We start from the raw sequence: 26217 nt of genomic DNA on the forward strand, positions 1-26217 counted from the left end.
ACTCAAGCTCCTCACTCTAACCTGGCCTTTTATGATCTGACTTCCCGCATCCTTCCATAGGATCCACCGCTACCTGCCTGTTCTGCTCCTGAACCTCTTGGTCCCTGTCGGGCCATCCCTCCAGACTTCGGTTCTGCATGCTCAAGGCTGAAAGCTAAGCCTCCTCACTCACCTCCACTGCCTCAGCGAGGAAACAGTTCATGTCAGCTCTTGGAAGTGTCTGTTAATACCTTTGCTCTTATTCTTAAATAAAAACTACCAGAGGAAGCAATACATTCAAGGTTACACAGAGTGCTGCGCTTGCTCAACTGTGACCCCGCAGCCGCTCCTAAGGCCACGCGGGCGGCTCCGTGGGCTGCGCTGTCACTCAGGAACCGGTGCCAGCCAGAGTTTTCCAAGGACGGAGGGTGAAGTTCGGAACTCACTGGGACCCTTCACTACCAGGGCCTTCCATCTCCACACCGCCCCGCCGGGGGTCCTGCCCGGCCTCTCACACCCACTCCTCCCGCCTGGGTACCCGGGGGGTCCAGAGACGAGCTCGCTTGCAGGATGTGAGCATGCGCAGTGCACGTCCGGCACCCGCGGTCTCCGGCTCCCGCTCTGCGCAGGCGTACCCCGCTCCGGGGACGCCCCGCCTCCCGCCCCGCCCCCTCGGCGCGGGTCAAAGGTCGCGGGGCGGGGCCGAGTGACGCGCACGGAAGCGCTCTGCGGACCTCGCGAGGCGCGGGGCAGCGGCGGCGGCGGCCCCGGGACGGCGGCAGCGCAGGGCCCGGCGTGGCCGCCCATGAGTCGGGGAACCATGCCTCAGCCCGGGGCGTGGCCCGGAGCCAGCTGCGCCGAGACGCCGGCGCGCGAGGCGGGGGCCGCGGCGCGGGAGGGCGGGAAGGTGACGACCGGCGCGCAGCCCCGGGCCGCGATGCGGTGCCCGGCCGAGCAGTGAGTGAGCGGGGCGGGCGTGGACGCGGGGCCGCCGTGGGGGGCTTGGGCGCCCTCGGCTGCGGGCGAGCCCGAGGAGGCGAGCTGGACCGAGGAGGAGGAGGAGGAGGAGGAGGCGTCCGGAGTCCCGAGCCCCGAGCCTGTCCCCAGCTGGCTCACCCGGGCCGCCCCGCTCCCGCTTTGACAGCTGGCCCGTCCCTAAAGTGAGCCACAGCTCGGGGAGTTTGGGGAAGAGATGAGTCCGGTTTCGTGACCCGCTCACTCCCCGGAGCTCTTTCCCCCCCATCCCCCGACCCGGCTCGGAGGAAGCGAGGTCGCCCCTGGCACGGCCGCAGGGCTGCCCTCGCCACGTCTCTGCCCCGGGAAGACTAGTCACCACTTGAAGAGTGTCGCACCTGTTGGACAGACCTTGGCCACAGGCTAGCCCTCTCAGTTTTACCCTGTCAGAGCCTGGCGGGGTGTCCCTTCCGCCCACCCACTGCTTTTACACACACACACACACACACACACACACACACACACACACACACACACACACACACACACACAATCAGTGCGGTTTCAGAGCAGTTCCTTACTGGCCTAAGTCAGAAGCGTTTGCATTTTGCTTGGTCTAGAGTTGTGTCTACACTTCAGAGTTCGTGGCACGGTCACATATGCCTTTGGACATATTTAAAAAGCTCGGCCAGACTTAATCTTCTTCTTCTTTTAAAAAATTGTTTTCTTTTTGATTGATTTATATGTAGGAGGGTTTTGCCTGCATGTGTGTCTGTGCCTGGTGCATGAGGAGGTCAGAGGAGAGTGTTGAACCCCAGGGACTGGAGTTACACATGGTTGACAGCCACCGTGTATGTAAGTGCTGGGAACCGAACCACTGAGCCATCTCTCCAGCCTCAAACTAATTCTCTTATTGACCTGAAATTTAAATCGTAAGGTGTGTCTAAATGGACCTTTAGGGCTCTTGTAATCTCCTGAAAAGGGGTCTTTTGAAGCCTGGTTAATGAAGATGTGATATAATAGCTCATTTGCCTAGTGCACTGTGGTGGGCTTTGATCTCTTTTATTTATTGAGCACCCTTTTGCGATGGTAATTATTCGTGTAATGAGCTAACGGTTACTGAGGAAAGATTTAGGCTAGGAGGCCTTAACTTTCTCCCGGAGCTAGGCTGGCAATTTAAGAGTCAGTGACATTGGCAGTTAGCTTTGGGACTTGGAGAGCTTTTAGCTCTTTATTTGGGTCAGCATGCTCTGAGCTCCAGGCGTAGTCACTGGGTCTTCTGTAGTTGATGAATCTAGGTATTCTGGCTTTTGCTTGAAATGTCCTGATTTTTCTTTATGTTGAATTCCATAGACAGGTCCGTGTGTGAGTTGGTCTAATCTATGGCTGCCAAATTGAGACTGCATAGGTTAGAAACCTAGGATGTCTCTTGCCTCTGCTCTTCCTCTGGGCCCAAGATGCTTCCTAACTGCTCCTCCTGCCCACCTTCCTCCTGTCCTGAGCCCTTCCCTGCGTGCCCGGCCTGTTAAGTCCTGCAGCTCAGCCTTGCCCTAGCAGTTCCACAGGGCTTGAAAGATAGCTGAACTTTTGAGGCCAGAACCACATTCCCAGAAGGACGCATAGTCGTTTGGTAGGTTTTCTGAGGAAATAGGTTGCAGGTTCTGCAGACACAGCTTGTTAAGGAAGACACAGGTAGGGGATTTCAAGACCAAGTTTCTTGATGCTTGGTTGAGCACGCTGCCCGGGCCCCAAACCCGGGTCTTCCTGACCTCCTTAGCAACACTGGACAGAGGCCTGATTTATAAAGACAGCAAACTTTACCACCCCCCTGTTTGTAGTTGGTGGCTTTAGTAGCTTAATTTCTTTCTCTCTCACTGTCTGTGTTGCCTTAATTATCCCATTCTTCTTTGACTCTTTATCAGGTGGGGAAATGGCGCTAGTATAACTTAATGTTGCTATTTCAACATCACACCACTAGCATATTTTATCTTTCTGAATCAGCATTATATGAATAGTTAATTGGGCTATTTTTCTTTGTGAGGCTTAGGGTCATGCATCATAGAAACATTACATGGTTCACAGTATAATAGATGCATATGTGATATATGCAGCTTAATAGTTTGGGTGTAAATTTAAATTAATATTGTTAAGAATGTGCTTTAAAAATCTGTTTTGGACCATACGGGTCAGATCTTTCTTTCCACTTGGAATCATTGAAAATATTTGCACCTTAAAATAGGGAACATAGTAAGACTAGTCACGATTTGAGATGTTGTATGGAGTCATTTTTTACTACATTTGAGGGGAAATTAATTATGACAGCAAATAATAGCCAATCTCCTGCAGCTGAATTCCATGTTTGGGATGTGACTCTGAGGGTCTGATGGATGGCTGTAGTGGCAGAGGCTGCTCTGATTCTGTCTGGTAAGCTCACATGGCACTTCACAAGGGAGAGACTGGGGAAGAGGGACACATAAACCACATGTGTACGCCGCTTGCTGCCTAGGCCTCAAGGATGGCTGGCAGGAAAACTTGGGCTCCCTTTTGAAGACCAGATGAACTGACTTTCCGTAAGCTCCCTGGCTGCTCGCGTTACAGTTCTCCTTTGCTCTGTCTTCTGCTCATCCCCCGTCCCTTCATGCTTGATCTCTGCTCCATCTGTTGACTACCCCTTAGACAGTTATACCACACTGTCTTTTTCAGGGATGTGACCAAACCAGAAGTGGTTAGGGAAATTCACAGACCACCCCATGCACCCTCTCATTCTACTTGAGGATGGAACTGGTGTTGAATGTGGGATTCACGGTGGGCGGGCTATGCGTGGAGGTGTACCAAGTAGTCTGTGAAGCGCTATGAAATTGAGGGCAAACTTGTGTTTCCATGCTAAAGTATGGATTCTTAAAAGGTCTGGGAGCATTCCCTGACCTGTAAGTATTAAGCCGTTTTCAGGGATTGCCACGCCTACTGTTATGGTATGTGTTTTCTGCCCTTGCCCAGTCTAGTTCACAGGGAGCAGGCTGAGAATAGGTGGAGTGGTGGGGTAGTAGTAGACCCCTCTCCTTCCCTCACCTGAGGAAGAACCTACGTCAGGAATCATCTAGGATGTCTCCCAACCTCATTGTTGAAGGCGGCTATATTGTCCTTACGCACTTCTGGAAGTCACATGGAGCAGCCTGAGCTGGACGTGGGAAGTCCGCTTGCAGAGCGGGTGGACTTTTGGCCCAGGTGCTGGGACTTTCCTGCATTGGCTGCTTGTTTACCCCTTTCTGCAGTCACTGAACAGGGGAAAAGGCTAGGCTGAGTGGTCTCTACTTTTCCTGTGTCTGTGTGGGAAGACATGGTGGTGTCACACTGGCTGACTGTGTCTCACCAATACTGCTTGAGCCATTAGTTAAGTGTGAACGGCAGGGCTCCAGTTCAGACCTAAACAGAATGACATACTCTGCTCTTTTCTCAGATAACTAAGGGGCCTCGGTCAAACACTCACATATTGACGAAGATACTATTTTGGAGGCTGGAAAAATGGCTAGTGGTTAAGAGTACTTGCTGCTTTTGTAAAGGGCTTGGTTTAGGTTCCCACCATCCACACAGTGTGGCTCACAACTATCTGAAACTCCAGTGTCAGGGCATCCAGTACTCTCTTTTGGCCTCAGGCACCAGGCACACACATGGCATACAGACACGCATTCAGGGAAACATTCATACACATAAAATAGCAAAATCAAAATAAATACATTTTTTTTCTGATAAAGGAAAACATTTATTTTATAGTACATCTTTTTAAAACAAAAAATATTGTCTTGTAAGTTGTGTATATAAATTAGAATTGATTTTTCATTTCATGTCTTGAATTAGAAATTGAAACTATGGTTTCACAGAAATCTGCTTCACTGAGCTCTGCCTTTAATTTGCTATTTTCTTGGAAATAATATAATATTGTCTGTACTAGTGAGCATTTACAAGCAAGACTTATCTGCATTTAATGGTCCATTCCTGTAATGCCAGTCAGTACTCTGAAGGTGGAGGTATAGGGGGCTCAGGAGTTCAAAGCCGGTTCATCTGCCTGAGACCCTGTTTCAACCCCCTCCCATCACACACACACACACACACACACACACACACCCCTTTAAAATTTGTTGACATGGAAATCTCTAAGCAGGGTAATAGGTACTAGTTATAATTTAGTATGCACTGGAGCTTACTCAATTTGACATGTTGCTTTCAGAATAAAATAGTTTAGCTCATGAGAAAATGGGTAAATAGTATTTAATGGAACTTGATTTAATGGATCCTTTCAAATAATGCCATGGTGCTAAACTAGGGAATTTCTGGTTAGGAATTATTATCATTTTGGTTTTAAATGTAACTGTCCAGTTTAAACATTAACTAGCATGTCTAGACATTGAGTCATGTTTCTCTTTACTATTTTATAGCTGTCATGGTTTATAGGAGAGAAGCTTTGGCTGTGGTGATGGTCTGAACCTGTGGGGTTTGTGGCCTTTGTTCTTGGCCAGAGTGGACACATCTTTACCAGTAAAAGTTGCCATCCTTTTAGAGCTGTCAGCATTGGTGACTTTATCTTAATGATACCCCTTTTCCTTGCATTGTTTCATTGTCTTCCCTTCCCATAAAAGAAAAACAAAACAAAACAAAACCAGACCTCTACCTGCTTCACATTCTCAGCTTTAAATACAGTTGCCTTTTGTAGTTGTTTTCCGTGTCATATTTTGACTCTTAAAACATCAAGACTATGGTCTGGTTTTGTTCTAGTTCTGGGGATAAAAAGCCCCTGAGCTCCAGCCCCAAGACAGATAATAAAATGGAGTCGTTTTATTTTATTATTTACTGTTGTAGGGAGTGAGCTCCAGAGACTGGGGTACTCTAGGCAAGTGCTGTTTCTTCCTGATCACCCTTAGGTGGTTCCTCCTGGTTGTCACATGCTTTCCTTTCTGACTGTGTCGATCTTCATTCCTTAAAATTGACACTTACCTGGTTTCCAAGGAAACACAGCTTTGGGATCATTTCTAAAGGCTCACATAACAGCTCGATTTTGGTGGCCAAGGAAGTTAGCATATGCTGGTGCAAGGATCTGGGTGAACTGGGTGAAAGTAGTTTGTAGATGCTGTGGGCTGGTCAGCAGCTTCTGCCCCGCTCCTCTTGTGAGGACTGTGTCCTGAACCTCTGCCTTTTTCTGCCCCCCATCCCGGGAATGCTCCTGTTTGCTCTGCTCTGTTTCCTTTAGTTCTTCTCCTGTTGGCCCTCATAGGAGGGTTTTGTTTTGTTTTGTTTTGTTCTGTTCTGTTCTGTTTTGTTTTGAGACAGGGTTTCTGTGTGTAGCTTTTGGAGCCTGTCCTGTAACTCGCTCTGTAGCCCAGGCTGGCCTCAAACTCACAGAGATCGCCTGCCTCTGCCTCTTGAGTGCTGGGATTAAAGGCGTGTGCCACCACTGCCCAGCTTGGAATTTGTATTTGTATTGCCTCCTCTGGGCACTGGGGTTGTGATTATGGTTTTGGTTATTTTGTAAGTTAAGAACAGAGGACCAGAGGGGAGCCAAGTGTTCATGCAGGCTAGCCACAGAATTTGCCTGAAATGCAAATATATGATAGGCGATTAGAACTTAGCTGGAAGAGGAACCGCAGACCATACAGATCTTACCAGCCTTCTCATTGAAGCTGAGAAAGCTGAGGGCAAGATTGGGGAAGTGTTGTCCAAAGACAGCTTCTGAGAATTTAAATATATTAAGAAAGTGATTTGTTTCAATGACTGTTTTAGAGAATCAGAATTTCTCTAATAGGTATAATAGTGGGTTTGACAGAAAGATGTTATTAAATTTGAGAGAAGAATGAAAGCATGTGGTCATATTTTATTTTTGGCCTTTGATCTGTTGTTCCCACGCATCTGTTTGCTTTTAACTTTGGCACAAGCTCTGTGGGTGATCTCATGTCTTTTGCTTGAAATGTCACTGGAGCATATGATCCTTGCTCTCTTACCATCACACTGCTAACACATATACATACATACACACTAGGGAAACAAGCCTGAGAAACCATCACTGGGCAAATTGTTTATTAGGACTCTCTGTATCAGTGGGTATATGAAAATTAATAGTAGCTAAGTATTTTTTGAATACTCATTATTTTAAGTATGTCTTTCTTAACCACAGTCCTATGAAGTAAATACTCTAGTAACTGCTGTACTTAGAGGTAATAAGAGCTGGGGTAAAAGGTAGCTAAACTCTGCCAGTCTGACTTGGGTTCCCATAGCATCTGTTGCTCTCAGTAGAGGGTGGGCCCATACAGAATGTGTCAGGATGTCATAGGAAAGAGACAGATCAGGATTCTGAACCTGTTGGGATGAGAGAACACCTGTAGGAACTCACAGATGTGAAAGTACAGAGCAGTTGTGGCTGTTTTTGGACTGAATTCTGGGTAGTACCTAGGGGAATAATCAAAACCATGCTTTAGGGAAGTGGCAGATATGTACTTTGTATATATTTCACACATATATAATTCATATAGATCAGTATTCGTTTATATGAATGACAAGGTCTTTCCATACTCCAGGCACACCTTGACATCAAGATCTCCTGCCATAGCTTCTTGAGTACTGGGATTATAAGCATGTACCACCACATCTGCATGGTGCAGATTTAGACATTGGTTCTCTCACAGTTGGGAAACACTGGATGATTTCATAAGGTGCTTGTTAGATTCTCACTGCAGTCTATCTCTAGCACCCTTCTTCATCTGTCTCTCCTGATCCGCTGTTTGTCTCCCAGCTCTGTCTGCCAGGCCATGTCCACGGATAGAGATTAGAAGCAGAAGCACTGCACTCGTTCACTTGGTTCCTTCTGTCTGAGCCTGGCACCTCTTCCTTCCTGGTCTCCATTGTGTTTGAAGCTCCTCTCTCCCCAGTTTGCTGTGAGCATGGGGCACTGTCATGGGAGATACTGAGAGTTGGAGGTCTGCACACTCCTTATGTGGAGTCTCCTGATTTTTAAGCTCAGTGCGTTGCTATTTCTTCAGATGGACTTGCTTCTTCTAGTTCCCGAGCCTGGGACTTCCTCCTGGCTTACTAGCTTGCCTTGCCTAGCTGCCCTCCAGCAGCCTTGGGCTTCCCTGCCTGCACCATTCGCCCCTCTGCTTCCTACTGTTCTTTCCCAACACGTCTTTTGCTTTCAGCAAAGGTAGTTGTGTTCTGTTCTCTTTATTGTTATTTGGGGGGTTAATAGTATTTTCGAGGTGCTGGGATTATTACTGAAGCTGGAACACACTGGGCAGCTCTAGCCAAGCCTCTAAATATTCAAGGAAAGGGAGGCATTTTCAAAGTGGGAGCCCTATTCATTATCTTTGTCCTGAATTCCCCCCCCCCCCTGCTTCCTAATACTTAGTAGTTCACTGGTAGTGATTATATTCTTAAAGAAGTTGTCATTAGTGGTAGCCATTGAAGCTTGTGGGGGCACAGCAGCATCTGGGGGGTTGGTTGGTTGCTGTTTAGGGAACAGGTGAAGCCTGGAGGAGTTTTAGCTAAGGGAGCCTGGAATAATTGATTCTCTATTTGCATGTTTTTAGAGTAGCTGCTGTCAGAATTGCTTGTAACATTACAAAAGTTGACATTCCTGTGTAAATGCTTTTATTAGCACTGTCTCTGTTCTTGGAACTTGGTGGAGTCATTTCAGGAGTGTCACTGATTAAGATGCATGCTAGTCGATTTTATTTAAATGGCATTGGAGTCATGTGATCTATGAATGGTCTCATTTAAAGGAAGCAGTTCTGAAGTGGAAAAGTGTTAAGATAGACACATGAGCATCCTAGGACCCATATTTTATTACTGTGGCATCCTGTATATGAAAACAGTTAAATTTCTGTGTCATAAGCATTTCATAAGCAGCTATATATTATCACACATTGGGAAATGTCAGTGAACAAGAGTTTGAAAATATCTACTTTGGTGTGATTTCAGCGAGGAGGACATGTACCGTGCTGCAGATGAAATAGAAAAGGAGAAAGAATTGCTAATACATGAAAGAGGGATATCAGGTATGTTTGGAATTGTTTTGTTTGTAGACCTTTTTTGTTTATAGAAAATCCAGTTGGATTAGTATATCCGCTTTCATGTAATGCGGCATGTATTTCCTAGGAAGTCCTCTAATGCATACAGTCTTTTCTCTATGAATTACTCACTTTGCTGAAGTAGATTTAGGGCAGACTTTTCCTTGCCTCTGTTGACTGCCTTCTCTCAGTTTATTTCTTTACATTCTTAGAACAGTTTGGATGTGAACACAGTTCTCATTTTCAATTGCAAGATGTTTTGAGAAATTAGCTATCCACATATCCTTGTCTGAAGAAAGCCATGTGGCTGTGGTTGACTGCAGCAAAATGGCCATGTGCTTGAGAGCACCCGTCATTTTGTGACTGTACGTAGTCTGTGCTGCTCCCTTGGGCTTGCTCTCACTCCCGCCAGTGCTCCTGGTGTGGACTTGGTGCTCCTCCTGGCTCCCTGGCCTGTGGTGATCTTCCCAGCAGGGGTACAAGTGAAATGTGTCCTTCCATTGCAGATAGGCCTATGCAGAGGCTGAGTGGAGATCTTGATAGAGTGTGTTTGAATGTTACTATCTTTCTCACTGCTTGTGTAATTCACATGTTCTACTTTTTTTGAGAACTGGCTTCTATTTCACTTATGGCTAACAAAAGCATTGTAATTAGGATACATCAAGTTTTGATGTTTTCTGAGTCTTCCTCCAGAGCTGGTCAACTCATTCCAACATGTAGCAGGGATGTTTTGTAGTGGTCCTCCCTAGAACTTCATAGGATGCTCATTCTCCATGGCTCTGTTGTTCCAGATCACTCAGGACACAGAATGCTGTTCGAGCACCATGCTCTTCTGTGTTCACCCATTGCTTGCTGATGCTGTAGAACCTGCTCTTCTCTTCCACTTTCTAGGCTTTGTTGTGAGTCTCTTCTGTCCAGCTCTGTCCCCACACAGGCGTCCAAGCTTTTTAGTGAGTCTTGTGACGTGCAGCTTCAGTCTGACAATGCTCCCGATATCTCAGCCCTGCTGCGTTCCTGCTCTTCCTAAGTGTCCTGTAGCAGCACCGCCTCCTCCACCACAGAGCCCAGAGCAAGACTGAGAGGCTCTGGTTCTCTTGGTTGGTGAAAAGACATTCCGTCTAACTTAGCTCCGTAAAGGCTTCCCAGGCCTTGACCTCCTATCCGGCCTTGTAAATAAAGATCTATTGGACCTTGTAAGTTTACGTTGGTCTTTGGTAGCTTTCATGCGAGCTGAATAGTTGTGATAGAAGCTGTATGCTCCTAAAACCCAGGCTGTTTTCTACCAGACCTATTGCAGAAGGATTTTGAGATTCCAGTCCTAGTCTGTCTGCTCAGAGTCCCAGCTTCCTGGAGGAGCCCCAGTTTTGTTTCTTACCCTTTGGGGTGTGATGAATAAGGTCCAAACCTTACCACTTTGGGTTTTTTACTTCCCTTATTTAATTTTTGGTTTTGGTAATAAAAATGGTCTTCTTCCTGGAAGCAGCAGTGGGAGCCTGTGTAATTTACAGTTAGGAGGAGGGTATTGTAATTCAGTGAGCTGATGAGGTCATCCTGTGCCTCCATCTCCTAGTCTAGTCAGTATGTGGGGATGGCTGGTGTCCTCCCAGAGACAGTAGCCCAGTGGAATTCAGGTAACATTATGCTGTAGCTGTGTAAGTTCTTCATTTCCCCAAGCCTCCCACCTCATACAGACCTCTCATTCAGGACAGGACTAGCCTTCTGGCTTGACCTCTTGCCTTTAGAAGACCGCTGGGACAACTCTACCCTGTAATCTGAGGTGGTAGGATTCCCCTACCCTGCCCAGGGGTCAGGAGTGAGGACAGCAGAGAGGAAGACAGGAAGGGAGTCTTCCTGTCTGGAAGCCCTTCCTCTGCTAGTACAGTGCTTTCTCCACAGGCTCACACCCCTGTTTGGGAAGAACTCAGAGCCCAGAAAGGGTCCCGACCGCCTGTTAGCAGTTCTTCCTGTTTGTGGGGAGGAGAGTAGAAAGGCAGATATGGGAGTACTTCCTTATTCTGACCAGCCTCTTACAATTATTTCTGAATTTCAAAGAAGAAAGGTCTTTATTTAAGGGTGGGTTGTGCAACAGTGATACTGTGACTCTTTCCCTTCTAGGTGAGCCCTGATGTACCCATGCAGAAATATGTCTGTGTTGTCTGTGCATGGATTATTTCCCCCTTTTGTAAAAGGTTGATTTTTCTTTATGAAATGATGAACAATCAGAGTTTTTTGTTTTTGTTTTTTGATAGACAGTTTTTATAATATACTTAGAAAACAAATTGCTGCTCCTCTGTCATTCTGGCTTCCGCTGTCCACTGGCTTGTAAGTGCTTGTGGTCTCTGCTCCTCCTGGAGAAGTCCATTCAGGTCAGGAGCTGTGTCTTCGTTATCTTTACGTTGCCAGTAATGGCACAGTGCTTGACACATCAGAGCTTCAGGGAATGTGTGTTGAGTTGAATGAAACAGTTATTTCACGTACAAGATATGTGGGCTCTCTGGGTTCTGAAGTATTTCTAGGTTCATCTCCTAAAACAGTTGTTAATATCTATATCCTTTATAGTCTAAGAAAGAAGCCAAGATGAACCCAAGAATGTGCCTGTTTCCCTTTTGAAATAACCAAGTGTCATATACATACATGCACATAGTCATAGGTATATATCAAGAAATCAAACCTCATCCATTAAATCAAGGAAATCTTACTTAAGGCCCTAGGTTTATTCATCAGTGTACACACACACACACACACACACACACACACACACACACACACACACACACACACACACACGAGAAGGATGTTGTGGGGAGAAGAGCATCTAAAGGCATTAAAAAAAAAAAACCTGGTAACATTTGTTTGATCCTGAGGTATACTAATTTTGGGGGACATCAAAGGAAGTCTGTGGATTAGCCAACAGCGAGAGCTCTGTTACTTTTTGACTTACTAACAAACTGTAGTCTTTTAGGTAAATACAAATATAATTTTTGTTCGGTATTATCTCTGCCTAATAGATGTGAAATCACAGATGGTGGAAGTTTTTTCTCATGGTTCATCTGCTTACTTCTGATTATAAAAGTGTTCATTGATAACCGTGGGTCAGATGAGTGTGATCTAGGAGGCTCCTGCAGCCGTCTGAGCATAGGGAGAAGGGCTGCCACCTGACTCAGGATTTAAATGAGCAGCCTGACTAACTGCTGTGTGGAGAATGATCTGGAAAGTGGTGACAAGGGAGACCCATTGAGAGACCACTCTGGAGGTGGCATAGTGGTGGCCTGAACTAGAGGCAAGGGCGGTAGTAGGATTCAGGAAATTTTAAAATAGAGAAAGTAAGGAGTAAAGAGTGGATTCCCCTCTACCCCAGGTAAAGCAGTACCTTTATTTCCATTACTCTTTGGTTCATGACTTGTTTTGTTTATTGTTGCCATTTTGATTCTTCAGCAGAACCCAGGCTAAGTGTGGCTCCTGAAATGGATATTATGGACTACTGCAAAAAAGAATGGAGGGGAAATACTCAGAAAGCCACATGTATGAAAAAGGTACAGCCAGCGTGCACCTATTTGAGTCTTCACACCATCTGTCATAAGTTACATATCATCATATTATGTTTTTAGACATTGGTTAAGACAACTGCTATAATAAGACAATGCTGTAAATATTGGAGTTCTAATTTTAGAGATGAGGAAACAGACTGCAAAGATAAGGACTTTGTTTGAAGTCACAGTATTAATATAGTAGCAACATCAGTTCTTCAGTAACTTAGCTTCTTTGAAGAACACATAGCTGTGTTGTTGAGAATTGAGTCAGCAATTGATGGCTCTCTTTTCTGAAATTTGGGAATGCCCTCCTTAACCTGGTGTTGTAAAAGCCTCAAGGATAGTCAGGGTGATTCTACACCTCCTGTGTTTGGACACATGATGTCTAAATCCTAGGGTATAAATTCTCCTGTACTCTGTGGTGATATTGTGTCCCCCAATATATTGTGCACCATAATAAACTTATCTGGGGTCAAAGAACAGAACAGCCACTAGACAGACATAGAGGCCAGAAAATGGTGGCACACACACCTTTAATCCTAACATTCTAGAGGCAGAGATCTGTCTGGATCTCTGTGAGTTCAAGGCCACACTGGAAACAGCCAGGCATGGTGACACATGCCTTTAATCCCAGGAAGTGATGGCAGAAAGAAGAAAGGTATATAAGGCATGAGGACCAGGAACTAGAAACTGGTTAAGCTTTCAGGCTTTTGAGCAGCAGTTCATCTGAGATACATTTGGATGAGGACTGAGAGGCTTCCAGTCTGAGGAAACAGGATCAGCTGAGGAATTGGCAAGGTGAGGTTAGCTGTGGCTTGTTCTGTTTCTCTGATCATTTAGCCTTCACCGCAACACCTGGCTCCGGGTTTGTTTTTATTAATAAGACCTTTGAAGATTCATGTTGCAGTACTCTATGCAGAGAGATCTTGAACCACTTCCCTTATTTAAGGTGTGCCAGGAGCTCCCTTCACTTAGTTCCGTTGCATATACTGGCAACACTAAATAGTCTCCAAGACTGTGGGATGATAGTAGAGCTGCAGCATGCTGTGGCCTCTCCTTACAGAATGATTCCCATCCAGTATTCCTAATCAGAGGGTAAATATGTGAAAGTGCTACTGTTGGACACTCTTGAGCTAGAGAACTGGCAGAGTCAGACTTCCACCTAGCACTTAAGGTTCTAAGTACTTTTTTTCTTGGATTATTTACATTTTGAATATATTTCTTGTGTTCTAGAAATACTGACCAATATTTTTGTTTTTATTATTTATTTCTTATGTATATGGTCTGTTTTGCTGCCATGTATGTCTACACTACATGTGTACAGTGTCTTCAGAGGCCAGAGAGTACATTGGCTCTCCTGGGACTGGAGTTAGTGATGATTGTGGGCTGCCATGTGGGTGCTTAGAATTGAACCCAGGTTCTCTGGAAGAGCAGCCAGTGCTCTTAACCACTGAGCTATTTCTCCATCCCATATTTGATAGAATCATATTTGGTAGAAAAATAGCCTATAATTTTTTTGTTTAGGATTTTAAATTTTTCAAAATTTAATTAGTTTCCCTCAGAGCTTGTGCATTTTTTGTTTGTTTGTTTTTTGTTTATTTTTTTTTTCTTTAAGAAAATATTATTCGTCTTATAGGGTTCACCTTAGGTCCCCAAATGCCTTTTGCCCCTTGGAAATCTGAGAGAAAATGACAGCCTCAGCCCTAATTCTTGTAAATTTGTATCCTAGGCCCTTATATGTGAACTCGGTCACAAAATACCCTGGATCAAAATACCTGCTAAGAGTGAAAGACTTACCCTTCAGAGGCCTTCTGCTGACCATGCTATCAGCTACCCAGGGGTTCCAGCTTCCCACCCAGAAAGCTGAGTGGAACCATGTGTCTTATTTTTCTCACCTGCCCCAGAAATGCCTCACTGACTTAGTAATTTTATTCTGTTGCCTCAGCCTCTTCCAAAGCTCTGTTTTATCAATTGGCACATTAAAGTCCAATACTGAAGATAATCAGGTTACCAATGTCTGCCATGTTTTAGAACTTATGGGAAAAATCATTCCTCTCTGGGATTGGTTTCAGGGAAAGATGGGACCAGTCAGTAATGAGATCAAAGCACCATTTAGAGGCGCAGGTCTGAGAGCTGTGGTGGAAGCTGGCTGTCGTCACTGCCTGTTAACTTCTTTCTTGATTTTATGTTAGTCTTTCCTTGCCTAGTTACCTGTGTTTAGTTTCGGATATTCTCTTGGAAGTGTTTATAAATCTAAATTAACTTTTTAAGGAGTTGGATTCCTCTTTATAATGATATGATATAGATATCATATATATAATGAAATAATAGACTCCACATCTAGCTATGGACCTGTCAGAGTCCAAGGGCTGAGACTTTGTGATCACCCGATGGTGTAGCTGGGGTGTGTCGGGTTGTGTCATTACTGCAGTGACGCTGTCACAGCCCTTGTTAGCTGACCCCTTCACTCTTCTGTGGAGAACAGTGTGCCATATTCTGCCAGCAGCCACTTTATACATCTCATGGTCACTGTGTCTCTTGACTGTGTTGTTGTCTCACACTTGATAGAATCTCTTTTTCACGGTGGCTTGTTAGCACAGTTCCCCAGCTAATACTCAGTAAGAGCTTATCTAGCCCAAGTGTATAGTAGGACACACAGGTAGGTTTGTGCAAGTGCACTCTGATGTGTCCACAGTGATGACATTGCCTAGTGACTTAGTCTCAGAATGTATTATCATCGCTAAGTGACATATGCCTGTATGTACACACACACACACACACACACACATACACACACACACTGGAAACTCGAGATTTTGTATATTTTTAAATCTGGAGATAGAGATACTGCATGTTTCCCCTCCTTTTCCTGTTCTCTTTATTAAAGCATTTGAGATTAATTAACTACAGATTAAACCTTAGTGAATGTCACCAGTGAGTGGCGGCGAGTGCTCCCTCAGTTCATTAGGAAAGGGCTTTGAGGGTGGCTAGTGCTGGATAATTATTTTATATGTCAGATCTGTTGCAATTGTTATAGATCAGTGGTTCTCAATCTGTGGGTCGCAACCCCTTTGGGGGTCGCATATCAGATATTTACATTATGATTCATAAAAGTAGCAAAATTTGCAGTTAGGAAGTAGCAACAAAATAATTTTATGGTTGTGCCGGTCACCACAACATGAGGAACTGGACTAAAGGGTTGCAGCATTAGGAAGATTGAGAGATGCTGATATTTCATACAGCATCATTATTTTAAAATAAATGGAATTATAGTCGAGAAAGACTGAGCTGTTCTTGTTTCCCACTTCCCAGTGATTTAGGGCCATTTTTTTTCTGTAGGGATGGAACTTGTCTTGCTCTCTCAAGCCAGTAACTATCATCTGAACTCTTTGATGTTTTCTCCCAAGGGCTATGAGGAAGTTTCTCAGAAATTCACATCTATAAGGCGAGTACGTGGTGATAATTACTGCGCGCTGAGGGCCACACTGTTCCAGGCCATGAGCCAGCTGGCAGAGCTGCCCCTCTGGCTGCAGGACCCGGAGCTCACGCTGGTATGTTGCTGCACGGATCCAAGTCTCCATGTTTCAGGAAGTTCTTGTAAGAAGATATCTCCTTTCTGCTCATGCTGCCTGACGGTGTTATATGCAGCATGATTTCAGTGTATGGATTTGTTCAATTTTGCATGTCTAAGATGACTTTATATATTAAGAAGATGACTAGAAATAACCAGTGTTTTCCAGAAGAGAAAAATGATAAAACTTAATACACACAGCTAAGCTGAATTAGAGACCAGATGCTTAGAATTCATAAAAAACACATAGAAACAACTTGACTTTATTTTAGTATTTCTGTGAAGTAGGTTGTAGAATTTATTATTGGTGTCCAGCCAGTGTTTTAGGTGCAGTTCAAAAATGACTGTTCTTTCCATGGTGAAATGTTAGTGTTAACGTAGAGAGACGTTTCCTGGGCCTGGCTGTCTTTGGTGCTTTAAATCTGTGGTAGAGTCCTCGGGATCTGTGCCTCCAGGTGCCCCAGTACAAAGGAGGTCACATGCTGATATTTGTGTAGTGGGTTATAAGGACGTTTTGTAAACCCTGGCACTAGTTAACACGGCTTTGCTATTTCTTGTTTACGTGTGAGATGAAGGGCTTTCTGGAGTGTGGGCTGGACAGACTTTTAACTCTGTAGCCCAACCCAGGCTGGCTTCAAACTCGTGGTCATCCTTCTGCTTCAGTCTCCTGTGTGCTGGTGTCACAGGTGTGAGCCAGCATGCCTGGCTGATAAAAACATGGCCAAGATGTTACTTCTGTGTGGTCTAACACTTATCAGTAAGGGTTTCCTAGGAGGAACAGTTAAATGCCAGTTGCACTAATCAGTACTAAGTATAGTGAATGAGTGAGTGTGTGCTGACTAACTTGTTCTTATTACACGTGGGCTTCAAAAGAGAGTACTTTGAAAATTATTATTAAATCATACTGATCCTTTTGAGCCTTGACCTTTGAGGGGCTTTTTAGATTTCTGGGCTTATTTGATACTGAACTTAAATTTTTATACTTTCTAAGAGCTTTTGGTGTACATAATGTCCTAAATGTCACATTTGAAACAGGCCAGGTAAGCAAGGTGGGGTGGTACATGCCTGTAATCCCAGCACTTTTGATGCTGAGGCAAAAGGATTGTGACTTTTAGTCCAGCCTGGTCTCTATAGTGTGGCCTTTTCTCAAGAACTGCCTCCCCCACCCCCGAAAGAGTGAGTAGATAGGCTGCATTTGATATTGATCAATATTAAAATGTGTTCCTTGTAGGAATGATGTGGCTGTCATGTGGTTTTCCTGGCTTAATTGGAGTAATGTACAAACAGCTGCTCAATTCCCAGCGGCTCTGTGTGGTTTCCTCTTCTCCATAGCATCACAAGTTTGCCTTGCTGAGGGCATGGCCACTGGGAAGTCAGTATTCACGCTGACTGATTTGGTGCTGCTCAATCTGTGATGAAGTGACGTTTTTGTTCTCCTGCCCTCAGAAACTTAGTGTGTTTGGATCTTTCTTGACAGTTCGTTTTGTTGTTCCCAAGACTTGAGTGAAACACCGGCCTCGAGCTCTGTTGAGGGTGCTAGGCGAGGAGGGGTAGATGGACAGATGTTGCCCTGTCCTGGGGCCCCCCTGAGTGAGCAAGTGTGCAGTTGTCTGCTTCCGTTTGCAGACCGTGTAACCCTCCGCCTGATGCCAGGACATGAGAAGAAGACACCAGGCTCAGCAGTCCTCTCCTGGAAGGGACCTTCCGTTCTGCTGCTGCTCAGCTTCTCTGACCTTGCTGCTTTCCTGCTTGGCCGCTGAGCTTTGTCTCCTTTGCCCCTCTTTACATACAGCTGTCCCCTTTTGTCTTAGCCCTAGGCTCCCTGTTGGTTGTTCCCATTTCTGTCCAGAACCCAACCTGCTTGACGGCAGGCAGGTTCTCTGACCCCAGCCCCAACCTGGATATGGATGGCCAAAGCTTTTTAGTTTTTAACTTTACTGTGTTTTTAAAGATCTCTGAATGGGTGAAAACTGTGACAACATTTACTAGAGAATGACACTAAAGCTCTCTGTGACTTCATTTTGGGATGATGCTTTAGATACTTGCCATTGTCGTGTTATCAAGGCTAGGTATTGTTAGAGAAAACAGGCTATTCTCTAGGTTAGTCACAGTGGTCCTTAAACACTTACCATAATCATTTCTTGCTTCAGTCTGTTTCTTTCTTTCTTTTGGTTCTTTGAGACAGAGTTTCTCTGTAGCCCTGGCTGCCCTGGCACTTGCTCTGTAGACCAGGCTAGCCTCGAACTCACAGAGATCCTCCTGCTTCTGATGGGATTAAAGGCATGTGCCACCACCTGGCCAGTCTGCTTCTTGCATCTCTTACTCCAACAGAAGGCAGGCAGGCCTGTGTGCTTAATAGAAAGGAATGATGATTTATGTGGACCCCATTGTGACTCATGAAAGCATTTAAAGTTGTATTTACTTCTTCTCAATAAATAAATACAACTCCATTGTTCTTTCCTAATAGTTCCTTAAAAAGCGTGTGTGTGTGTGTGTGTGTGTGTGTGTGTGTGTGTGTGTGTGGCGTACGTGCACACATGCGTGCACGCCTGTGCGTCCATACACACAGTGAGTGTATGGAGGTCAGAGGACAGTTTTGTGGCTTAGGTGGGTTCCTGGGATTGACCTCAGGACAGCAGGTTTACATGGCGGTGCTTTTTCCCCACTGAGCCGTCTTGTTGGCCCTCTCACCTGTGCTTTTCTGTGCTTTATGTTTTTGGACTTTTCTCCAAGATTCCCACATCTGGAAATGTACACCCTGGACCTGGTTAATCACTTTGTCAGCAGATTGACTAGTGAGTAAATGAGATGAGGAAATTAACTTGTATCTCTCAAAAGTAACTGAATTGACTGTTGCACCCGCTTGTTAGATAACTGTCCAGTGTTACAGAGTCCTCTGCTGTTCTGGGCTGCTGTTTATCTCCTTTCCCACCTTACACATCGTTGGGACAGGTACTTTTTGTCTTGAGTATAGTTCTTGAAGGTAGGTTGTAATTTCATTTCATTGCCACTTGAGGGCATGTTAGATTCTGGTGATAGACTAAACTGCGAAACTGCCTGTCCAGGACTCAGAAGTGCAGGAACGTGTGGGCACAGGGTGGGCCTGGTGCAGTTTTCGGTGAACGGTCATTTGTCACAGGAAGATGATAGTGACCACATGCCTTTCCTCCGTGAGTGAGGATGCAGGGCACCAGTACTGTGCTCTTGATTTTTATAGTGACAAAACCATCTTAGCCGCATGTGATTGTCACAGACTAAGAAAGCACAATCAGAAAATTTTTCATAAACGGGCCTCTGAGTCTTAGGTCCCAGTGCAACTGAACGTATCTCATTCTAAGCTGTTTATTACTGTTAAACAAATCCAGCATAGGACATTGGGAATGTGTTTTTTTGTTTGTTTGTTTTTTTGGACTTCAGGGGTGAGTCTTTTTATTTATAAAATTTTAATTCATTTGTATGTATGTGCCTGCCTCTCCTGTGGAGCCATCTCACTGGACCACAGAGGTGAAGTCTTAGCAGTGCAGTGACGTGCCCATAGCTAGCCCAAGTCTGGTTTTTATCCTGACAGACGGTTGGGAAGGCATAGTTTCTCATGCTGTCATCTTTCCAGATTCTTTGATATGTAGGGACAAATGAAGCAGTCCAGGAACCAGAACAAAAAATGAAGACCATAATAGTTACTGTCTTTCTGTCAGGAAGGAAGGAAGGTACAGCTCCCTGACCCTCCCAGTGCTGCTGAGTCTTGCTCATCTTTTCCACCTTATGCTGTTGATTAAATGTGTGTTAATATTGCATAACAGACAGGTCTTGTGTTTTAGTGGGTTGTTTTTATCAGGGAAGGAGCAGGCTTTGACTTGATCATGGGCCTTCTGTGCCTACAATTACCTTGCTGACTACTAATGAGTGGTAAGGTTGCCAGTAAACCCAGAAGCCAAGGTGGTTACTGTGAAGACCCAGTGTGGTACTTCCTTAGCTTAGCCTCAGATTTGCCTGTTAGGTCCCCACCTGTGGTTGGTGTCCTGCAGGCTGGACTCCTGTGCATCTGAGCCAAAAACATTCACCCTAGCAGCCCTCTGTGTGGCTGCTTTCTGAATTTGTGACTTTCGGGTTCCAATTTTCCATCCTGAACCCATATGCTAACTGCAGGAATTGATTCTGGAGATTCAGGTGGGTTTTGTCTAAAGGCTTTGTGGTGTCCCTATGTGTCATAGATATCTTGTAGTGTTGACACCTCATTGTCTGTCTCTGCTCCTTGATGTTCCAGTTACCAGAGAAGCTGATAAACAGGCACAGCTGGATCAAGCAGTGGAAACTCGGACTGAAGTTTGATGGGAAGCATGAGGACCTGGTTGAAAGAATCAAGGAGTCTCTTGCCCTGCTGAGGAAGAAGGTCTGACCCATGTAATCTTTTGTCTCTGATTGGTGCAAAGCTTTCTCTTTTGTTCTCTCAGCAGGTTCAGTGCGCTAGGCTTGTTTATTTATTCATAGTTATTTTTTAAATTTATAAAGAAGGTTCACTATAGCTCTTGGTTCTCTTTTGAAGCCAGAATTTGCTGGTTTCAGACAAAATAATTTTGGGCTGGGTTGTGTAGTCAGTAGAATGCATGCATGACCAGGAACTGAGTTTGATATCCAGAACTCATGTATAAATGCCAGATGGGGTGGCACATGATTGTAGTCCCAGCAATGGTGAGCAGGGCACAGGAGGATCCCTGAAGCTCACTGACCATCTACTCTACCCTAATTGATCAGTGAGAGACCCTCATCTCGACATGCATGCATATACATACATATATACCCTTACACATGTACACACATATACATGCTCACACATTGAAAAAGCAAACTTTAAAAGAACATAAATTCTTCCCATAAAGTCTTTGGTAAAATGGAGAAACACCACCAACATTCTGTATTCTTTGAGGTGGTGCTATATGAGAGTATCTCAGATAACATTTAATTTTTTTTCAGAAGAAACCTTAATAAATATATTTTTTATTCTAAGTCATAATTGTAAGTTTCAGGATTATCATTTAGCCCATATTCCTTTATTAATTTATTTTGTGTGTGTGCGCACGCGCGCTTGCGTGCATATGGGTACCAGTGGAGACCAGAGGAGGGTGTTGGATTCCTGGAACTGCAGGCAGAAGGAGCTGTGAGCGCCAACATGATATCCTCTGCAAAAGCAGCAAGTGCTCTTAACTGTGAGCTGTCTCTCCAGCCCGTTAGCCTGCATTCATATTCTCACTGACCACTGTGTGTTTGTGAAGTTCTTTGCAGTTACTCTCAGATTTTAAGAGTCTGTCCATATGTGTTAAAAACAGTTTTTCAGTAAGTAGATTTAATAACTTGTCTTTTAAAACTATCCCGAGCCTGTGGTCTGGTGTGTATAGTTAACTACCTTTCTGTGGTAGAGCACACTATAAGAACACGGTTATTCTCCTTGCCTGTTGGAGTGTAGTGTGTAGTGTTTAGGGCTAGAAGCCTGCATCTACCCAGTTGCTGGCCTAGTGAAGTGGTGAGGGCAGGCTGCAGCTCTGTGAGGGAAGGAGTGGTGAGTTCATCAGCTTAGCTGTAGATTGCAATTTCTTTCTCATGTTTTTTAGGGTCTGGAAAAACTGTTAGTTTTGTTTTATTATGTATGTTGACTGTAACTAGACCCTCCTTTGGGGGAATGTGTATGTGATGCCAGTTTACAGTAACATTAAAATTGCTCATTAGTAATCTGTGCCAGCAGCTGTCAGACTTCTCTTTGTCATGGTTGGCACTAAAAGGTACTTGGGCTGCTCTACCTTTTCAACCAAAAAAGTGGGATGGCTGTGGTCATCCTGTTCTAAAGATGAGGGGACCACAGCCTGGAGGTTGGCTAAAGCCCTGCAAAAGCCGATTTTAATTGCATCTTGACTTTCTAACTTTAGAGCCATGCTTCTACCCAGCACTATGGTCTGCTTCTAGAAAATATGAGATGTGGACAACATATTCCAGCTGTTAAGATTGGAAAGAGTTTTGAATAGTCATGATCATTAAAATTTCTCTTAGGCTTAAAATCTGGACTGGTGTTTGAAAGAATGCTAATTAATGCTTATTCATAAGGACTGGTGTTTATGGTGACATCTTTTTTTTTCATGGCAACTTAGCAGTACACATATTTACAATGTTTTCTTGTTCATTTAAAGAGTTTGCCTATTATTTGGAAACCGTTATTTTTAATTAGGAGTCAAGGCTTTCCAATTGGATTTATTCATTAGACACTCATGTATCTTTTTAAGACATCATAGGGGTAAGTTTAATAAACTAGTATTCAGAAGATCCCACAGTCTCCCTTGGCAGTCTTCCATTTTGGAGGCTTGCCTGCATATTTCTGGGGTAACTGTCTACAACCTCTTCCAGGTGTAGCCATCACAGCTGTGCTTCATGGCTCCCTCTCACACACGTTTTCTGTTGGGTAGCTCTGATTGTTAATGTTGTTCTTGTTGCCTGGGAAGTTTCGGCGTCAGCATTTCCACCTCACATCCCCGTGCTTCCCCTTACTTACTGTGTGGTACTTCTTTTTCACATTAACAAGGGGAGACGCTCAAAAAGGGCTTCCTGTAGTCTGAAGAATACCACTGTGTGGGGTGAGAACTTGAAGCTTTTCACATTGGCGGCATGTGTCTTATCCCCCTACTTTTGGAAATCACCTTGTACTTATGGTATAGAAGTATGCCAGGGATTTTCAGAACAGTAATTCTAATTGTGACAACTTTTCTTACTGTAGTGGGCGAGCCTGGCTGAAATGAAGACTGCTGAAGCCAGGCAGCTAGCGTGTGATGAACTGTTCACAAATGAAGAAGAGGAGTACAGCCTCTATGAAGCTGTCAAATTTCTAATGTTAAACAGAGCTATTGAACTCTATGATGATAAAGAGAAGGGAAAGGAAGTCCCATTTTTTTCTGTGCTCTTGTTTGCTCGAGACACATCAAATGACCCTGGACAGCTGCTAAGGAACCACCTAAACCAGGTGGGCCACACTGGTGGCCTTGAACAGGTGAGTTGTGCCTTTGAGAGTGTTGTATCTCTGTTAGCCATCACATGGGATCTCACACTTGGTAGGCCAGTTCAGGAGCAGCTTTTCTAAGTGCTTCCGGTCCAGCATCTTGTGAGCTTCGGTTATGTCATTTAAGGCTTCAGTCTTGATTGGGGCTGGAGGGCTTCCTTGCATGTCTTACATGCGTGACTTTTGGCAGAAAATCTCAGTTCTTCATTGGTAACCAGAAGGAGTATTCAGTTCCTCACGGCCCAGGCCCTTCTCTGTAGGGCTGCTCTTGGTGTGGAGGAAGATACACACTCCCACTTACCCCATGTTCTGTTTGGTAGAAGCTAGTCACTAAATATATTCCTTACTCAGGGGAGGGAGATGAGGGTCTACCTTTTTTAGGGAGGCATGCCAAGGACCTACGGACATATTTGTTAGTCCCGACCCTCACGTAGTCCCAGGATTGCTTGTGTAAAGTGGTGGATATCGTTGGTTCTCTTGACTCTCGGGAGGCTAAGCTATTTTATAAAGCACTGGGTGGACCCGTTCAGGTGCCCGCTTCCTCTTGGCTGCAGGAGCCAGTAGAGCCCAGCCTCTCAGGTCTGCCTTTATGGAAGCTAAGTTTGGACTGGGTGGACCCGTTCAGGTGCTTGCTTCCTCTTGGCTGCAGGAGCCAGTAGAGCCCAGCCTCTCAGGTCTGCCTTTATGGAAGCTAAGTTTGGAGTGCTGTGCAGGCACCTCGTGCAGTAGTGACCCCTAAGCCAAAGGTCAAGTCACCCCACTGGGGTTCACTTTTTGTATCGTTTCTTTAAAAAAAATAATACTCTGTGCATGTGTGCGTGTGATGAGCTAACCACTAAAGTAACATGAAGACTCTGAATCTAACCTGCTCCCTCTCTACTTGGACTCCTGTGCCTAACTTTTTGGGAAAAGGCCGATGTGCCAGGACAGATACTTCAAGGAATAGAGAGCCAGATTGGGTTTCTCTTAGTCTTTCTGCCTGGTAGAAATCTATGAAACCTATTCAGTTGTTTTGCTTAAGGACTAAGAAAGAGCAAAAGACTGGTGGTTACTGCCAGACCAGAAATATTTATGATTACTTAAAATAACTACTCAGAATGCAGGCTGCTTATGTCTCCTGAACTATATGTAGCAGAGTCTAGTAGGACTTGGTCTACATGCTAGGCTGAAGTTAGTCCCTCAGGGATCCAGGGAGCTCTGCTGCAATGGTGAATCCTCTTTCAAAACTGCTCTTTTTGAACTATAACTTAAGCACATTAACTCTTCCTATTGAAGCATTGTGACCACCAGTGCAGTCTAGTTCTAGACCGTGTTGGAACTTCATAAAGAAACAAAGCCCATTAGCAATCAGGCTTCCTTTCCTCAAACCTTAGTAGTCATAGTCTACTTCCTGGCTATAGATCTGCCTATTCTGAACATTCTTAGTAATGTGTATTTTGGGATTGGCTTTTTGACTTAGCATGTCTTAAGATCCATTGTGATTTAGAATGTATTGATACTTCATTCTTTTTTATTAGCAGGTAATTTGACATTGTATGGGAATATTGTATTTTACTCATCAGTTTGATGTGTAGTTGGGTAGTTTCTTCTAATTGCTGTGAATATTTATTGACTCTGTGTGTGTGTGTGTGTGTGTGTGTGTGTGTGTGTGTGTGTTCGTTCATTCATGTATTTCTCTTGGGTATATGTCAAGAGCAGAATTGTTGTGGGCATATGGTAATGTTGTGACATTTTGAGGAACAAAATGCTGTACAGGTCTGGAATGTAGCTCAGTGCCAGAACACTTGCATAGCATGCATGAGGCTCTCCCCGACTTTGATCCCCAGCATTGCCAAATGAAGAAAAAGAGAAGCACCTGCCGTGCTTTACATTCCAGCAGCAGTTTATCAGCAGTGCCCCAACTTTCCTTGTCTTCCTTCTGCTTTCACTGCCCTTTAAAATGATGAAGTTCATAGAGTGTAAATTAACCATTTCATGTCTGATGAATCGATAGCATATTTTCAGTCCCCATGTTTTTATCACTCCCAAAGAAAACACTGTATTCATGGGTCCTCATGAGTATGAGTATATACTCATAGACATTCTCATGGGTATGAAGTACTATCCCATTATGGCTTTGGTTTGCTTTTCTCTAAGGGCTTATGATTTAATGTGGTCATTGACCATTCATATATCTTCTTTGGAGAAATGTCTTTCAAGTCCTTCATTCAATTTTAAACTGGTGTTTTATTAATCATTGATTTGGGAGCATTCTTTGTATTTCTGAGTATAAGTTTCTTATCGGATATGCACTCCATTCTTTATTACCCCTGCCCTTGACTAGGTTCAAAGGGGAGGAGATAGGTTGCAGCTAAGCCACTGCTGCTCATTGTCTGGGATAATGGATGCAGCTTGGTGTTGGGCCCCATCTTTCCTGTGGCTCCGCTCAGAACACTCATTTGCTTTTCCTTCCCAGGTTGAAATGTTCCTTCTTGCCTACGCTGTGCGCCACACCATCCAGGTGTACCGGCTGTCCAAGTATAACACCGAGGAGTTCATCACAGTCTATCCTACTGACCCCCCCAAGGACTGGCCAATGGTGACCCTCATAGCTGAGGATGATCGGCACTATAACATCCCTGTCAGAGTGTGTGAGGAGACAAGTCTATGAGAGACACACAGGTGGACAGCCATGGGATGCAGCACAGGTGCACACGGAGCTCCTCCTCCGAGGGCCTCAGGTCTGCAGCTCTCCAGGAACAATCTGGGAGAACTCTTGGGCCCCTGGAGCCTACTTGGACTGTGATGTTCTGAAGACTAGCTGTTGTAATGAGAACTAGCCAAGTCTTCACTCACTGTTCTCTCTGTTACTCAGTGTGATTCACTGGGGGCTTCAGCACGTGCCTTTGGAAGTACAAACTGTGTCTCCATAAGGCAGATGCTTTTGTGTCAGAGGAAACTGTTTGGAAAGGAGTATGTCCAATGAAAGTTCTGACGGTAAACTGGTTGTACTTTTTAAGACAGTAGTTTTGTTTTTGATTTTTATTCTTTTAGGGGGTGGTGGTGATGGGTCTCATTAGTGGTCTTCCTATGAGATATGCTTAAGTGATAATATCC

The 26217-nt window shown here is 44.6% G+C and overlaps 1 protein-coding gene across 4 annotated transcripts; it reads left to right on the forward strand.

Moving 5' to 3' along the window:
- The first annotated feature begins 719 nt into the window (after positions 1-719).
- Positions 720-26119, forward strand: Otulin (OTU deubiquitinase with linear linkage specificity). Of its 4 annotated transcripts, none has more exons than XM_076551705.1 (7): positions 720-936; positions 8896-8972; positions 12420-12517; positions 15922-16065; positions 20350-20475; positions 22843-23112; positions 25577-26119. In XM_076551705.1, the coding sequence occupies exons 1-7, from the start codon at positions 785-787 to the stop codon at positions 25769-25771; spliced, it is 1062 nt and encodes a 353-aa protein (XP_076407820.1). In that variant the 5' UTR covers positions 720-784; the 3' UTR covers positions 25772-26119. The 4 variants fall into 4 exon arrangements, with proteins under 4 accessions (XP_076407820.1, XP_076407821.1, XP_076407822.1 ...); XM_076551706.1 differs by having other exon boundaries at positions 12423-12517; XM_076551707.1 differs by lacking the exon at positions 8896-8972 and having other exon boundaries at positions 797-936.
- Positions 26120-26217: the final 98 nt, after the last annotated feature.

This window comes from Peromyscus maniculatus, chromosome 15 (assembly GCF_049852395.1).
Source record: "Peromyscus maniculatus bairdii isolate BWxNUB_F1_BW_parent chromosome 15, HU_Pman_BW_mat_3.1, whole genome shotgun sequence".
Lineage (NCBI taxonomy): Eukaryota > Metazoa > Chordata > Mammalia > Rodentia > Cricetidae > Peromyscus > Peromyscus maniculatus.

What these genes read in the sequence shown, in the direction of transcription:
- Otulin (XM_076551705.1), top strand. Translation starts at nt 785, where the DNA reads ATGAGTCGGGGAACCATGCCTCAGCCCGGGGCGTGGCCCGGAGCCAGC. An exon ending in ACATGAAAGAGGGATATCAG is followed by an intron (nt 8,973 to 12,419) that starts GTATGTTTGGAA and finishes TTGATTCTTCAG; the next exon opens with CAGAACCCAGGCTAAGTGTG. An exon ending in ACACTGGTGGCCTTGAACAG is followed by an intron (nt 23,113 to 25,576) that starts GTGAGTTGTGCC and finishes TTTCCTTCCCAG; the next exon opens with GTTGAAATGTTCCTTCTTGC.